The sequence below is a fragment of the Rhodamnia argentea genome, chromosome 1, assembly GCF_020921035.1.
Source record: "Rhodamnia argentea isolate NSW1041297 chromosome 1, ASM2092103v1, whole genome shotgun sequence".
Taxonomy (NCBI): Eukaryota; Viridiplantae; Streptophyta; class Magnoliopsida; order Myrtales; family Myrtaceae; genus Rhodamnia; species Rhodamnia argentea.
The window spans coordinates 18,261,006-18,276,014 of NC_063150.1; the positions used below are offsets into that span (position 1 = coordinate 18,261,006).

Sequence of the window (15,009 nt, forward strand, 5' to 3'; positions counted from 1 at the left end):
CCCATCGTGGTGGCCGCTGCACTGGAAAACAACCATGGCAATAGCTGAAGATGCAAGTGCTTCCAAATCAACAAGGGTCACATCCATCACATTACCCAGTTTCTTGAGAACCCGAGCACAATCTGTCGGGCCATGGACGACCGACTCGGGCTCGGGAAATTCCAAACATTAGTCGCCACGAATAATGAGATTGCTTAATTCTTCTTGAAAGTTAAACGAACTCACTTCGTTACGGACATGGTTGCGGTAGCCAATAGAAAAAAGAAAAGCAAGACACGGTCGCCTTTGTATAGGTAAGGGTTTACATTCTGTCTTTTTGGATGGATGCATTGGGAGGTTCTTTAGGTTTAACCACACTGTTTTGACTAGGACAAATAATGATCTATCAAGGCGAGGCGCGATCGGTTTTGTGCTCTGCTCGATGGACGGATGGCCCATTGAAATATCCTTCCAACTAGAGGTGGCCATTTGGAATCGTGGGCCCTAAACCGGCCCGTTAACCGGGCCCACGGGTCCATAATTTTGGGAACCGGCCCGGAACCGCCGGTTCCGACTCGTTATTTATTATTTAAAAAAAAAGATATTGTGGGGCAAAGAGCCGTTGGGCTATAAAAACCCTATGGTTGCTTGAGACTCACATTCATTCCAATCGATGGGGAGTATGAACCATACCCTAAAAAATATGTTATGATTTGATTAAATATATAAGTATTTAAGTAATATGGGTCGGATTTTGTATGGATTTAATTAAATATAGAAGTATTTAAGTGCAAATTCATGGTAAAAATTCAAGTGCAAATTACTTATTGAGCTTATGTTTTTTCTTAAAGATTTTGCCCATATCTTTATATTCTACGAATTGAATGGACTAATTATGAATTATGTATGATCTGTATTTATTTTATTAGTGATGCTATATAAGTTGATTTTGTTGTAACAAAATGTAATTATTTGATTTAAACGAAAAAATTTGGAGAAATAATTCTTGAGGACAGAAATTCTAATTTATTTTTATTTTAGAAATAGAAATTTTTTATAGTTATGGAATGCGTTCTAATTTTTTAAAATTTGTTTAAAAAATAAAATTAAAAAAATTAAATCTCATCAGAATTGTTACCGAACGCGCCTTTGAGAGATATTGACAAAGCTGAGAGCATGAATCACGCCTCTGTTTGTCTTTTGGCAATGAGACATCGGTGAAGAATTGCTTAGCGCTTGTACGGAGGAGATAACATACAAAGATAGAAAAAGATTTGTCGACATCACTTGTCACATCCCATTCCATCGGCAAACAGATGGACCCACAGTCCACTTTCTTCACGTGATTGTGGGGTCCACATCCCATCAACAAGCAACTCCACTTTCTTCTTATTTTCTTCTTCGTCTTTTTCCTCCGCCCTTCATCTCCTTCACCTCCTTTTATTTATTTATTTTTCCAGTCCCGTCGTGTTTGTACTTCACATTTGCTAATCCAAGTCACAAAAATTAGACGTAATTCAGTTTGTTACTCGGTCGAATCATCTCATGTTATAAATTATCCCTATAAAAAAGTTATAATGACATTAGCACGACGGCACCATCGACTTAGTCATGAACGATTACGTGTTTTGCCGAGCGAATTTGAGAAATTCCCCCTCGGAAGTTAAAATGTGTATATTTGCAATAGTTTTTGTGCATAGTATTTACATAAAATATCCTCTCCATTACTCCGTATAAATTTCAGCTAGTACAACTATATAAAGATGGGATTTGTATGCTTTGGTCGTGAGGGAGGCTTAAACAAAAAAACGAGAGAAGGTCAAAGAACAAGAAAGGAGACATCAACAGCGTACCAATCACTTCGAGCTGGAATCTCTTTGCTTTTGGCGTCCTGCGTCTTTGACACCCACCGGCATGTGCACATGCTTATCTTCTTATTGGTCAGTTCCATTCCCACCGGCCAGAATTTGATTTCTCCGCGTAAATGTAAGAATCGTAAAATTAACAATCTATTTTGAATCAACGAAAATTATAATAATTAATTAAAAAAGTTTATGAAATTCACTCATTTAAAGATTTATAATTCACGATATATGTTATTTTTACAGTCTCCATAACAACAAATGACTCGTGATTTCGTCTTTCCGTGTATATACGGAACGCTGTGGACAATTATTAAGGTTTTTTTTCAATGATATTACGTATTTTTTTAATTAGTAGAAGAGTATTCGAGTTTTCATGAAGTAACATGGAGGTGCCGTTGGTGTCGTTATACATTAACGCATGAGAGAAGTTTTTTTTTTTTGTCACTAGCTTGCAAATTATAAATTTCATACGCAAAAGTAGTTTTTTTTTTCTCTAAATACGCAAAACTAGTTGAAAAATATAGTACTATAGCAATGGGATTACATGAGCTCTATAATAAATAGAAGAATATTGGTGCTTATTTTGGTCATAAATATTTTAATGGTGCCAATTTAGTCCTAAGCCTTTTGATCTAGAGTCAATTCAATCTTTCTAGCTAATTTTAGCCAGATATTGCTTACTTGGATACCAAATGGCTTACGTGGCATGGTCAGCGCTAACGTCGATATTTTTTAGTAAAATTTTCATAATTTATGATTTTTTTATTAGTCTATTAATATTTATGCTTTCTTTTTCACCTTTCTTTTTTTCTGGCCCAGGCGATGCCCGGTGAGGCCACCCTGGCTTGGGCAAGGGTTGGCGTTCACCTCACGCAGCCATGGGCCACCCTTGCCGGCCACCAGAGGAAACTTGGAAAAAAAAAAAAGATAGAAAAAAGGAAAGAAAAAAATCAAAATTATTAAAATATTATTTAAAAGTGTCCACATCAGCATCGACCGTGCTATGTAGGTTGTCCGGCATCGACGTCGGTGATATCCGGCCAAAATTAGCCGTAATGACTAAATTGACTCTAGATCAAAAGGTTTTTGACTAAATTGATATTGGTACAATAGATTTAGGGCTTTTATGATACTTTTCCCACGTAGGTGACTTAAGTTCGGTTCGATTCTTCCATCCACCAAAGAACAAGGCAAATAGGGGCTTCTCCCCCTTTTATATTGTGAACTAGTAGCATATAGGGGTGTGCAATCGGACCGAACTACTCGAAAATTGGTTATGGGAATTAGTTTCTATTCAAATCGATCCGAGTACATGTTGTAATTTTTGGAAATCCGTTGGAATCGATTCGGTTGTCTGTTCCAAGTGAACAACCACCCGGGAATCGGACCGATTTTGGAATCGATTTTCAGCTAATATTAAAAAAAAAAAAACTAATCTCACTCGCCTCACCTCACCTCCTCTGTTTTTTATGAATTGTAATTTCTATTGCTCATATTAGAGATTGTTACTTTTGGCGGATAGTGAGTTTTATTATTCAATCTTTTACTTTGAATCATTTTATTCCTACTCATATTATTTTACTGGAAAAATGAAATTAGAAAAAGTAACAAAAGAAAAACAAGTTCTCGAATAGAACCTGGAACTGGACCCAAAAAAAGGACAAGTTCCAAAATAGGTTTTAGGACAAAAAGGGTAGGTTCTAGATTCCAAAAACGGTAAACCGATTATAACAGGGTAGGTCTTAGGTTCTAAGTCTAGAACCTACCCACTCGGACCATACTCATGCCTAGTAGCATATATATGCATCGTATAAATGAAGGTTAAAGTTTTTCGTATAAATGTTTCAAATCTATTAATTCATGCATTTGTAATATGAATCTTTCTACACTAACAAAACAAAAACAACATTATTAGCCCATGCCATATACGAATCTAAGTTCATTAAACTTGGTCTCAAACAAAAATTATTAATTTTTTCCATTGATTGCTGGCAATTTTCTCAAGCCACACATCCGCGTAAACATTGTCGCAACCACAATCTCTCCTATCCTAAGCTAATGGAGACTGTCGTCGAATGTAACTTATTTGTTGCGAACATATGAATCTAATTCTGCGCATCATAACCGATAACCATACTCGCCCTCTACATAATTTAGGAACATGCACTTTATTGCTGTTTCATCACATTTGCCGTCGCTCACTTGAACATAACACAGGCAACCACCTATTACGATGATAGAATAATCAATAAAGTTACATGATCAAACTTTTTAGGGAGTTTGATATTTGATCGTAGATAAGTCGTCATAACAAGCATATCTATCAAGAATCTTCCAACTGTACCGGCACCAAAGAGCATACGACCGGTAGTCTTGGAAATGTTTTCTCATCAACTCTACAATTGCTCTAACAATTTTGGAAACTGCTCTGTATATGTTACCAAACCCTTTCCACATACTATTTTCATGATAAAAAATGGAAAATTTTGTTAGAAGAGAAACCTGCTTTGCTTTCGCGGACGTGGATAGAAATAAATTTGCAAACAATATTGAGCTCTGTGATTATTGATTAGGTAAATCTGTATTAAGAGTACGATACTTATGGCCCACCATTGACAGCTGCCTACAAGCATTTGTTAATTTTAAACCCACCAATATCCTCTATTTCTTATTTGCAGTCAAATAAATAGCAAATAATAGACTTGATCCCCTGCCTTTTGGTAATACTTATTCTCAGGAAGTTACATTTCCCTATAATATTGGCATAACCAACCAGCAGCCATGTACTTGTGCCATTATCTTCGATGTGCCGGCAAGCGGCAAGCCACCGGTCATCAATTGCATCAGTTCAACAGTTAGTCAAAATTTGGGATTGGTGATGACTTTCATCGAAGGCTCTTGTCGATGTCTCACGCCCTGTGGTCGATTTTCTCTATTGTCAAATGATGACTTCTGTCCTGACCTAGTGTCGTACTTTATTGACCAAGTTTATTACTCGTCGATTTCAAGAGTTGGCTCTTTTTATTTCTATTTTTTTCGGTATCTATAGGTTTAAAACCCTTAATGTTAAGCACACAAACAGAAAGAAGGTAGACTATAATGAAAATGGTGGGAGCAGTGCTCTATAGCCTTGCCACCGACGTACGTGGGGTCACTTGCAAATGAATGCAAAAGGGTTGTAACACCGTGGTAAAAGTGTTAAAGCATAAAATAGTCCGAAGTAAAGTGTGTTGAAGTTGTTGTCTTGCATCGTCCGATAACGGATCATATATGCTCTTTATATTTATGTGGTTTCCCTCCACCTATCGGTTTAAACTTGTGGATTGAACAATTCTAACAAAGTGTTCGGTGTTATATGGTCCCTTAGAATTCCTGGCCTAAACCCCGAAAGAAAGTGCCATCTAATCTAATCTTTATGTTGTCTCCTTGGTAAGGGAGGGTTAAACCGGAAAAGAGAGAAGGATGAAGACTAAGAAAGGGGAAGAGAAGAGAACAATCTGATACCAATTTGGGTCTTTCCTCTGTTTTTCCTTCAGTCCCTCCTTTCAGGGACCCCAAGGTGTCTTTCCACGCCCACCTAACATATGCGCATGCTTATCTTCTTGTTTGGTCAGTTCCATTCCCACTGCCAGAATTTGATTTCCCCGTATAATCAGAATTAACCAACGATAGTTTGAGGTTTCGTCTTCCGTGTGTGCAGACAACATGCTTTGCTTATCTTCTCCGAACCACACGGGGGTCTTTCACACCCACCTAACATTCGCACATGCTTATCTTCTTATTTTGGTCAGTTCCATTCCCAATTGCACCAAAACACCGTCTCACAACTTAGGAATCAGCTCAGTAACCTCCTCTCAAGAACTCCTCAACCATTGCTTTTTTGCCTTTGGAAATGGCAGAAGCAGTTCTTTCCGGCCTTGCCACTTCCATACTGAATAGCCTCGCCGCTGAAATAGCACAACCTGTAGGCTCCTCGGCTTCTCAGAAGATTCGGTTGCTCTACGGTGCCAAGGACGAGCTCCTAAGCCTTGAGACCTCCGTCCAGTCCATCCAAGCTCTGCTTTTGGATGCCGAGAAGCAGCAATGGCAGAACGACCAGGTCAAGCTCTGGCTTAAGAGGCTCAAGGCGGTGCTGTACGACATACAGGACTTGCTCGACGATGTTGCAACTGAAGATCTGAGGCGAAAGGTCACTTCCGGCAACAAGACCTGGAAAGAGGTACGCTTTTTCTTCTCCAAATCGAATCAGCTTGCACTCCGGCTCAAAGTGGCTAATAAGATTGAGGAACTTAAGAAGAAACTGGATGGGATTAAAAATGATAGGGAGTTCCATTTAGAGCCGCATCTGAGTGGGCCAACTGCTGCAATTGAGAGGAGGACAACTCACTCTTTTGTGCGCGAGGAAGAAATAATTGGTAGAGAAGAGGACAAAAAGGCGATCATTGCGCATTTGCTTGATTCCTCCTCTAGGGAGAGAGTTTCGGTTGTTTCGATCGTGGGTATAGGCGGGCTTGGAAAAACTACTCTTGCTCGGCTCGTTTACAACGATGACAAGGTTAAAGACTGTTTCAACCCTAAGCTGTGGGCGTGTCATGGGGATACTAAAAACTTCGATGAGTATGTGATCATCAAAGCAATGCTGAAATCTGCTCAGGATGAGTGTCGTGGGGATCCTGAGATGATGAGAGATCTGCAAGACATTGAGAATAAATCGAAGGACCAGTTGCAGCAGCTCCTTCGTAAGGTACTGGATGGGAAGAAGTACTTGCTTGTTCTGGATGACTTGTGGAACGAAGAGCACCAGGCATGGTTGGACCTCCAATCTCTCCTAATGGGTGGTTCATGGGGGAGCAAGATACTCGTCACCACTCGCAATCGGTCGGTCGTGCGTGCTACAAATGCGAAATCAGTTGTTCATGATCTACTTGGCTTATCTGAAGATAAGTCATGGGACTTATTCAAGAAAATAGCTTTGGTAGATGGGGAAGAAACATTAAACCCGAGCCTGAAGGAGAAATGTCGAGACATGGTCAAAAAATGCGCTGGTGTTCCTCTTGCCATCAGAACTATAGGCAGCCTTTTATACGAAACAGAGGAAAATAAGTGGGACGGTCTCATTGACCGTGAACTTTCAGAAATAGATACGTCGGAACGTGGAATTATGGAAGCCCTTAAGGTCAGCTACGATCATCTTCCGTCGGCGTTAAAGCATTGTTTTGCATATTGTGCGTTGTTTCCGAAAGATCATGTCTTCGATAAAGAGATGATAATACAGCTTTGGATGGCACAAGGATTTATTGAATCGAACGAGGACCTAGAAAAGGCTGGGGATCGATGCGTCTCGCACCTACTTTGGAGGTCATTCCTTGAGGTTGAAGAAGTCGATGATTCCACAAATGAGGTGAAAATGTTCAAGATGCATGATCTCATGCACGATCTTGCCTCAAAAGTTGCAGGAGATGAGTGCAAGATGATTAATCACAATGAGGGCGGCATAGATAGAGAAACTCGACATGTATCATTTGCTTTCCAGTCGTCCTTGCTTCAAAATATGACCACTCAACTTGAGGCAACAAATCTACGAGCGTTCCTCACATTGACGAACATGAGAACATATGGACAGGAGGTGTCACCAATTGAATGTGAGGGGATTTTCACCAAGATTAGGCGTTGTCGAACTTTGGCTTTGCTCGGTTCAGATTTTTGTATCTCTTCTTCCTTGGGGAGTCGGTTGAAGCACTTAAGATTTCTTGATATTTCCGAAAACTGGTCCATTAAGAGCTTGCCCGATTCAATCACGGATTTGCTGAACTTGCAGACCCTTAAACTCTCTGGTTGTGAAAATCTCAAAACACTTCCAAGAGATTTGAAGAAATTGGTCAACCTGAGGCACCTCTTAATTGATGGGTGTCGCTCATTGACCCACATGCCACGTGGGTTGAATCAGCTATCTTCTCTTCAGACTTTATCCAAATTCGTGGTACGAAAGGTGGGCCATAGAGTACCTGGAGGTGTGGGGAGAGTGGATGAACTGGATGCGTTAAACAAATTGGCGGGATCCATTAGTCTTGAAAAATTGCAGTTCCTTCAACCAGCACCGAACAAAGCTCACTTGGCGAAAAAAGAAGGTCTCCGTTCGTTGCGGTTGGAGTGGTGGAGCCCGCGGGAGGAGCGAGATGACAAAAGCGAGAGCGATGAATTGGTCGTGTGGGAGAACCTCAGGCCGCACCAAAATCTGACACATTTGACCATATACGGTTGTCCGAGTAGGAGTCCACCAAGCTGGCTTTCCTCCATCGGGTGTCTCGTTAAGCTCACACTCTGGGCTTGTAGAAGATGGAAGTACTTGCCACCCTTGAGTGAGCTCCCTTCCCTAAGGGAGTTGGAACTCACTGGCTTGGATGAGTTGGAGTTCGTTCAAGAGATAAGGGACCCACAACAATCCAATACCGCGTGCCCCTTCTTTCCATCTCTAGAGACACTGCGCCTCGGCAATTGTGGCAAATTGAAAGGGTGGTGGGGAAAGAGGCTACTAGTGGGAGAAGAACAGAATCATGGGCGGTACGATTCCCAATCGTCATTCCCAAAACTTTTGCACGTGCACATATTTGGTTGTGGCAACCTGAATTCCTTGCCACTCTTGCCATCAGTGATAGACTTGGTATTGCATGGATCGAGCTCGAAAGTATTGGAACATCAAGTGAAGGCCGTTCCAAATTATTCTTCAGAAGCAGCACTAGTATCCACCTCCATCCCTCTCTCTAAATTAAAGGAATTGTATTTGGTTCCGATGTCGGCTTTGGATCACTCGATGCTCGAGACTCTACTTCCATTCCTCCGTAATCTCGAGTCCATGAGCTTCTCCAATTGTTCCGCACTAAGGAGTCTCTCTAGTGGCATGCAGTACCTGTCCTCGCTCCAGCACCTCGTTATTGGTAATTGTGAAGAGCTCGATTTGTCAAGCCACGATGATGAGCAGGGTACCCAGTGGCGATCCCTCGCGAACCTCCGTACTATTGAATTCCAGGGACTTCTGAAATTGGTGGAGTTACCCAAGGGGATTCAACATGTCACCACTCTGCAATCTCTTTCGATTGATTCGTGTCGGAATCTGACAAGCTTGCCGGAATGGATAGGCAATTTCTCTTTGCTCCAAGATCTGGAAATTATTGACTGCCCAAGTATAGAGTGTATGCCTGATGGGATGCAGAACCTCACCTCCCTGAAGAGATTAAAAATTCATGGGTGTCCAGTTCTGAAAAGGAGGTGCCGAAGAGAAGACGGTGCCGATTGGGAAAAAGTCAAGGGCATTGCACACTTATTATGTTGACTCAAAATTGTTCGGACGACTAAAGGAAACCAATCAGTCCCCAACCCTCCAGTCCAGTGGCAGGGAAAACCAATGTCGCCGGACGATATTGGCCATCAAAATCAGAGAGAGTTTCAACTCTTCCTTTTGTTTTTCTTTTTCTTTTGGCGGTAGAGATTGGGTGATTGGTCTGTACTTTGTAAAATATATTGTGATCAAGACAAAATGATAATCAATGCATAAATTGTAATTCTGGGTTTACTTCATGTTCATAAGCAAAGCAAGGTGGTTGAAACAGAGACAAAATGAGCTCTTCACATCCATTTTTTATAAATAAGTAACTGGAAATTGGGAAGATAGAAAACCCCAGCTGTCATTTTTGCAGCTACTAAAAAACACTATCGCCCGTAGGTGCTCTATAAGATGTATTATGCATGTGTAAAACACATTTCCTATTGCATTTAGGCAAATACAATCTTATCTCTTTTACTCATTTTTCTAGTCCTGTCGTGTATGTACTTCATATTTGCTAATCTAAGTCACAAAAATTGGACGTAATTCAGTTTGTTACTCGGTCGAATCATCTCATGTTATAAATTATCGCTATAAAAAAGTTATAATGACATTAGCACGATGGCACCGTCGACTTAATCTTGAACGATTACGTGTTTTGCTGAGCGAATTTGAGAAATTCCTCCTCGGAAGTTAAAATGTGTATATTTGCAATAGTTTTTGTGCATAGTATTTACATAAAATATCCTCTCCATTACTCCGTATAAATTTAAGCTAGTACAACGATATAAAGATGGGATTTGTGTGCTTTGGTCGTAAGGGAAGGCTATACTAAAAAAACGAGAGAGGGTTAAAGAACAAGAAAGGCGACATTGACAACGCACCAATCACTTCGAATTGGAATCTCTTCATGGGGAAGACAACCAGCTTTGCTTTCGGCGTCACGCGTCTTTGACACCCACCGACATATGCACATGCTTATCTTCTTATTGGTCAGTTCCATTCCCACCGGCCAGAATTTGATTTCTCCGCATAAATGTAAGAATCGTAAAATTAACAATCTATTTTGAATCAACGAAAATTATAATAATTAATTAAGAATTATTATGAAATTCACCCTTTTAAGGATTTATAATTCACAATATATGTTATTTTTACAGGCTCCATAATAACAAATGACTCATGATTTCGTCTTTCCATGTATATACAACGCTGTGGACCATTATTCAGGTTTTTTTTTCTTTCAATGATATTACATATTTTTTTAATTAGTTGAAGACTATTCGAGTTTTCATGAAGTAACACGAAGGTGCCGTTGGTGTTGTTGTGTATTAACACATAAGCCAGCACCAAAACACTCATCTCACAACATAGGCATCAGCTCTGTAGCATCCTCTCAAGCACTCCTCAACCCCTGCTTTTTCGCCTTTGGAAATGGCGGAAGCGGTTCTTTCCGGCCTTGCCACTTCCATACTCAATAGCCTCGCCGCTGAAATAACAAAACCCGGAGGCTCCTTAGCTTCCCAGAAGATCCGGTTGCTCTGCGGTGCCAAGGACGAGCTCCAAAGCCTTGAGAGCACCGTCCAGTCCATCCAAGCTCTGCTTTTGGATGCCGAGAAGCAGCAATGGCACAACGACCAGGTCAAGCTCTGGCTCAAGAGGCTCAAGGACGTGCTGTACGACGTACAGGACTTGTTCGACGATGTTGCAACTGAAGATCTGAGGCGAAAGGTCACTTCCGGCAACAAGACCTGGAAAGAGGTACGCTTTTTCTTCTCCAAATCGAATCAGCTTGCACACCGGCTCAAGGTGGCTAATAAGATTGAGGAACTTAGGAAGAAACTGGATGGGATTAAAAATGATAGACAGTTCGAGTTAGATCCACATCTGAGTGGGCCAACTGTTGCTATTGAGAGGAGGACAACTCACTCTTTTGTGCGCGAGGAAGAAATAATTGGTAGAGAAGAGGATAAGAAGGAGATCATCGCGCATTTGCTTGATTCCTCCTCTAGGGAGAGAGTTTCGGTTGTTTCGATCGTGGGTATTGGCGGGCTTGGAAAAACCACTCTTGCTCGGCTCGTTTACAACGATGACAAGGTTAAAGACTGTTTCAAGCCTAAGCTGTGGGCGTGTCATGGGGATCCTGAAAACTTTGATGAGTATGTGATCATCAAAGAAATACTGAAATCTGCCCAGCATGAGTGTCGAGGGGATCCTGAGATGATGAGAGATCTGCAAGACATTGAGAATAAATCGAAGGAGCAGTTGCAGCAGCTCCTTCGTAAGGTGCTGGACGGGAAGAAGTACTTGCTTGTTCTGGATGACTTATGGAACGAAGATCGCCAGGCATGGTTGGACCTCCAATCTCTCCTAATGGGTGGTTCATGGGGGAGCAAGATACTCGTCACCACTCGCAATCGGTCGGTCGTAGATGCTACGGATGCGAAATCAGTTGTCCATGATCTACGGGGCTTATCTGAAGATAAGTCGTGGGACTTACTCAAGAAAATAGCTTTGGTTGATGGGGCAGAACAGTTAAATTCGAGACTGGAGATGATAGGTCGAGATATAGTCAGAAAATGCGCCGGTGTTCCTCTTGCCATCAGAACTATAGGCAGCCTTTTATACAACAAAAAGGAAAACGAGTGGCTCCAAGTCAGGGACCATGAACTTTCAGAAATAGATAAGTCGGGACGTGGAATTATGGAAGCCCTCAAGGTCAGCTACGATCATCTTCCGTCGGCGTTAAAGCATTGTTTTGCGTATTGTGCGTTGTTTCCGAAAGATCATGTCTTCGATAAAGAGACGATGATACAGCTTTGGATGGCACAAGGATTTATTGAATCATTACACAAGAACGAGGGCCTCGAAGAAGCTGGGGATCGTTACGTCTCGGACCTACTTTGGAGGTCATTCCTTGAGGTTGAAAAGCTCGATGATTCCACAAGTGAGGTGAAACTATTCAAGATGCATGATCTCATGCACGATCTTGCCTCAAAAGTTGCAGGAGATGAGTGCAAGATGATTAATCTCAATAAGGATGGCATAGGTAGAGGAACTCGACATGTATCACTTGCTTCACGGTCATCCTCGCTTGAAAATACGACCACTCAACTTGAGGTGACCAATCTACGGACATTCCTCTCAATGAAGTATGAACTCCCAAATGAATGTGAGGGGATTTTCACCAAGATTAGGCGTTGTCGAACTTTGGCTTTGCCCAATGCAGATTTTTGTATCCCTTCTTCCTTGGGGAGTCGGTTGAAGCACTTAAGATTTCTCGATGTTTCCGGAAACACGTCCATTGAGAGCTTGCCCGATTCAATCACGGATTTGCTGAACTTGCAGACCCTTAAACTCTCTGATTGCGATAATCTTACAACACTTCCAAAAGATTTGAAGAAACTGGTCAACCTTAGACACCTCTTAATTGATGGGTGTGACTCATTGATGCACATGCCATGCGGGTTGAATAATCTATCCTCTCTTCAGACTTTATCCAAATTCGTGGTACAAAAGATGGATCATAGAGTACCTGGAGGTGTGGGGAGAGTGGATGAACTGGATGGGTTAAATAAATTGGCGGGATCCATTAGTCTTCAATACTTGGAGTTCCTTCAACCAGCACCGAACAAAGGTCACTTGGGGGAAAAAGAACGTCTCCGTTCGTTGGAGTTGAGGTGGTCGGCTCGGTGGCTGTGGGAGGAGCAAGATGACAAAAGCGAGAGCGATGAATTGGTCGATGACAAAAGCGAGAGCGATGACAAAAGCGAGAGCGATGAATTGGTCGATGACAAAAGCGAGATCGATGAATTGGTCGTGTGGGAGAACCTCAGGCCGCACCAAAATCTGACACATTTGGCCATAGACCGTTGTCCGAGTAGGAGTCCACCAAGCTGGCTTTCCTCCATCAGGTGTCTCGTTAAGCTCACACTCCTTCGTTGTAGAAGATGGAAGTACTTGCCACCCTTGAGTGAGCTCCCTTCCCTAAGGGAGTTGGAACTCACTGGCTTGGATGAGTTGGAGTTCGTTCAAGAGATAAGGGACCCACAACAATCCAATACCGCGTGCCCCTTCTTTCCATCTCTAGAGACACTGCGCCTCCGGTCTTGTGGCGAATTGAAAGGGTGGTGGGGAAAGAGGCTACTGGTGGGAGAACAGAATCATGGGCGGTACGATTCCCAATCGTCATTCCCAAAACTTTTGCACGTGGAAATAGTGGGTTGTAACAACCTGAATTCCTTGCCACTCTTGCCATCAGTGATAGACTTGGAATTACGTCGACCAGACTTGAAGGTATTGGAACATCAAGTGGTGGCCGTTCCAAATTATTCTTCGGAAGCAGCACTAGTATCCACCTCCATCCCTCTCTCTAAATTAAAGAAAATATATTTTTATTATATTTTGGGTTTGGATCAGTCGATGCTGGAGACTCTACTTCCATTCCTCCGTAATCTCGAGTCCATGACATTCTACGATTGTTCCGCACTAAGGAGTCTCTCTAGTGGCATGCAGTACCTGTCCTCGCTCCAGCACCTCTCTATTTATCGTTGTGAAGAGCTCGATTTGTCGAGCCACGATGATGAGCGTGGTACCCAGTGGCGATCCCTCGCGAACCTCCGTACTCTTAAAATCGAGGAACTTCCGAAATTGGTGGCGTTACCCGGGGGCATTCAACATGTCACCACTCTGCAATCTCTTTCGATTGCAAAGTGTCGGAATCTGACAAGCTTGCCGGAATGGATAGGCGATTTCCCTTTGCTCCAAGATCTTGAAATTATTCACTGCCCAGGTATAGAGTGTATGCCTGATGGGATGCAGAACCTCACCTCCCTGAAGAGATTAAAAATTCGTGATTGTCCAGTTCTGGAAGAGAGGTGCCAAAGAGAAGATGGTGCCGACTGGGAAAAAATCAAGGGCATTGCACACTTATTATGCTGACTCAAAATTGGTCAGACGACTAAAGGAAACCAATCAGTCCCCAACCCTCCAGTCCAGTTGCAGGGGAATACCAATGTCGTCCGATGATATTGGCCATCAAAATCCACAGAGAGTTTCACCGCTTTTTCCTTTTTCTTTCTTCTTTTGGCGGTGGAGATTGGGCGATTGATCTGTACTTTTGTAAAATATATTGTGATCAAGACAAAATGATAATCAATGCATAAATCGTGACTCTGGGTTTGCTTCATTGTTCATAAGCAAAAGCAAGATGGTTGAAAGAGAGACAAAATGAGCCCTTAATTCTGGGGTTTTTTCCCCTTTTTCTGGTTAATCTGTTTTTCAATTTGTCACAAATCCCAGCTCTGTTAGCAGAGTTCTTGATGAAATCGATTTCGTGAATGACAACGTTTATGCTCTTAAAATTAATTTCTGATCAGAAATTAATTTTTCTGCTTTTGAAAAGAAGGAATTATTTTTTTTTACTTCTTCAAGTGGCTTTTAAACTATTTTTAGAGTGAAAAAAATGCTCTAAAAGTAGAAAAATGAAGTTACATGACCAAACAGATTTTTGCTTCAGAAACTGCGTTACAAACGGATTGTTGTTCGAGAACCGTTGTCATGTGCGCCCAAATCTAACAATACAAGCTTGTATTGAAATACGTGAATATTAAACTCGTATCATTCGACGTTGATTTCAACTTTTTTGTTATGATTTGTCGAAATACAAATGTCTTCTCGAAATTTTCGGCATTTTAATTTATCGCTATTGCAATTGATTTGTTCACACTTTTTCTGTCAAAGAGTGTTCTCGTAGTTGAGTTTTTGAATAACATGTAATGTTTGACTTTTTCTTTATTTACGAAAGCTTTGGATCAACTTGTCGTGATATGGCTCATGCCCAAT

The 15,009-nt window shown here is 41.6% G+C and overlaps 3 protein-coding genes across 3 annotated transcripts; all 3 read left to right on the plus strand.

Annotated features, from left to right (window-relative positions):
- Positions 1 to 5,736: 5,736 nt before the first annotated feature.
- LOC115732083 (putative disease resistance protein RGA3) lies at positions 5,737 to 9,174 on the plus strand. The gene has a single exon (XM_030662752.2). It carries the CDS (start codon positions 5,737 to 5,739, stop codon positions 9,172 to 9,174), a length of 3,438 nt encoding a protein of 1,145 aa, XP_030518612.2.
- Positions 9,175 to 10,531: 1,357 nt separating this feature from the next.
- LOC115727406 (putative disease resistance protein RGA3) lies at positions 10,532 to 12,107 on the plus strand. The gene is made up of 2 exons (XM_048276028.1): positions 10,532 to 11,883; positions 11,969 to 12,107. The coding sequence occupies exons 1-2, from the start codon at positions 10,600 to 10,602 to the stop codon at positions 11,975 to 11,977; spliced, it is 1,293 nt and encodes a 430-aa protein (XP_048131985.1). The 5' UTR covers positions 10,532 to 10,599; the 3' UTR covers positions 11,978 to 12,107.
- Positions 11,989 to 14,332, plus strand: LOC115727407 (disease resistance protein RGA2-like). The gene is made up of 2 exons (XM_048277303.1): positions 11,989 to 12,903; positions 12,982 to 14,332. Exons 1-2 carry the CDS (start codon positions 11,989 to 11,991, stop codon positions 14,104 to 14,106), a joined length of 2,040 nt encoding a protein of 679 aa, XP_048133260.1. The 3' UTR covers positions 14,107 to 14,332.
- Positions 14,333 to 15,009: the final 677 nt, after the last annotated feature.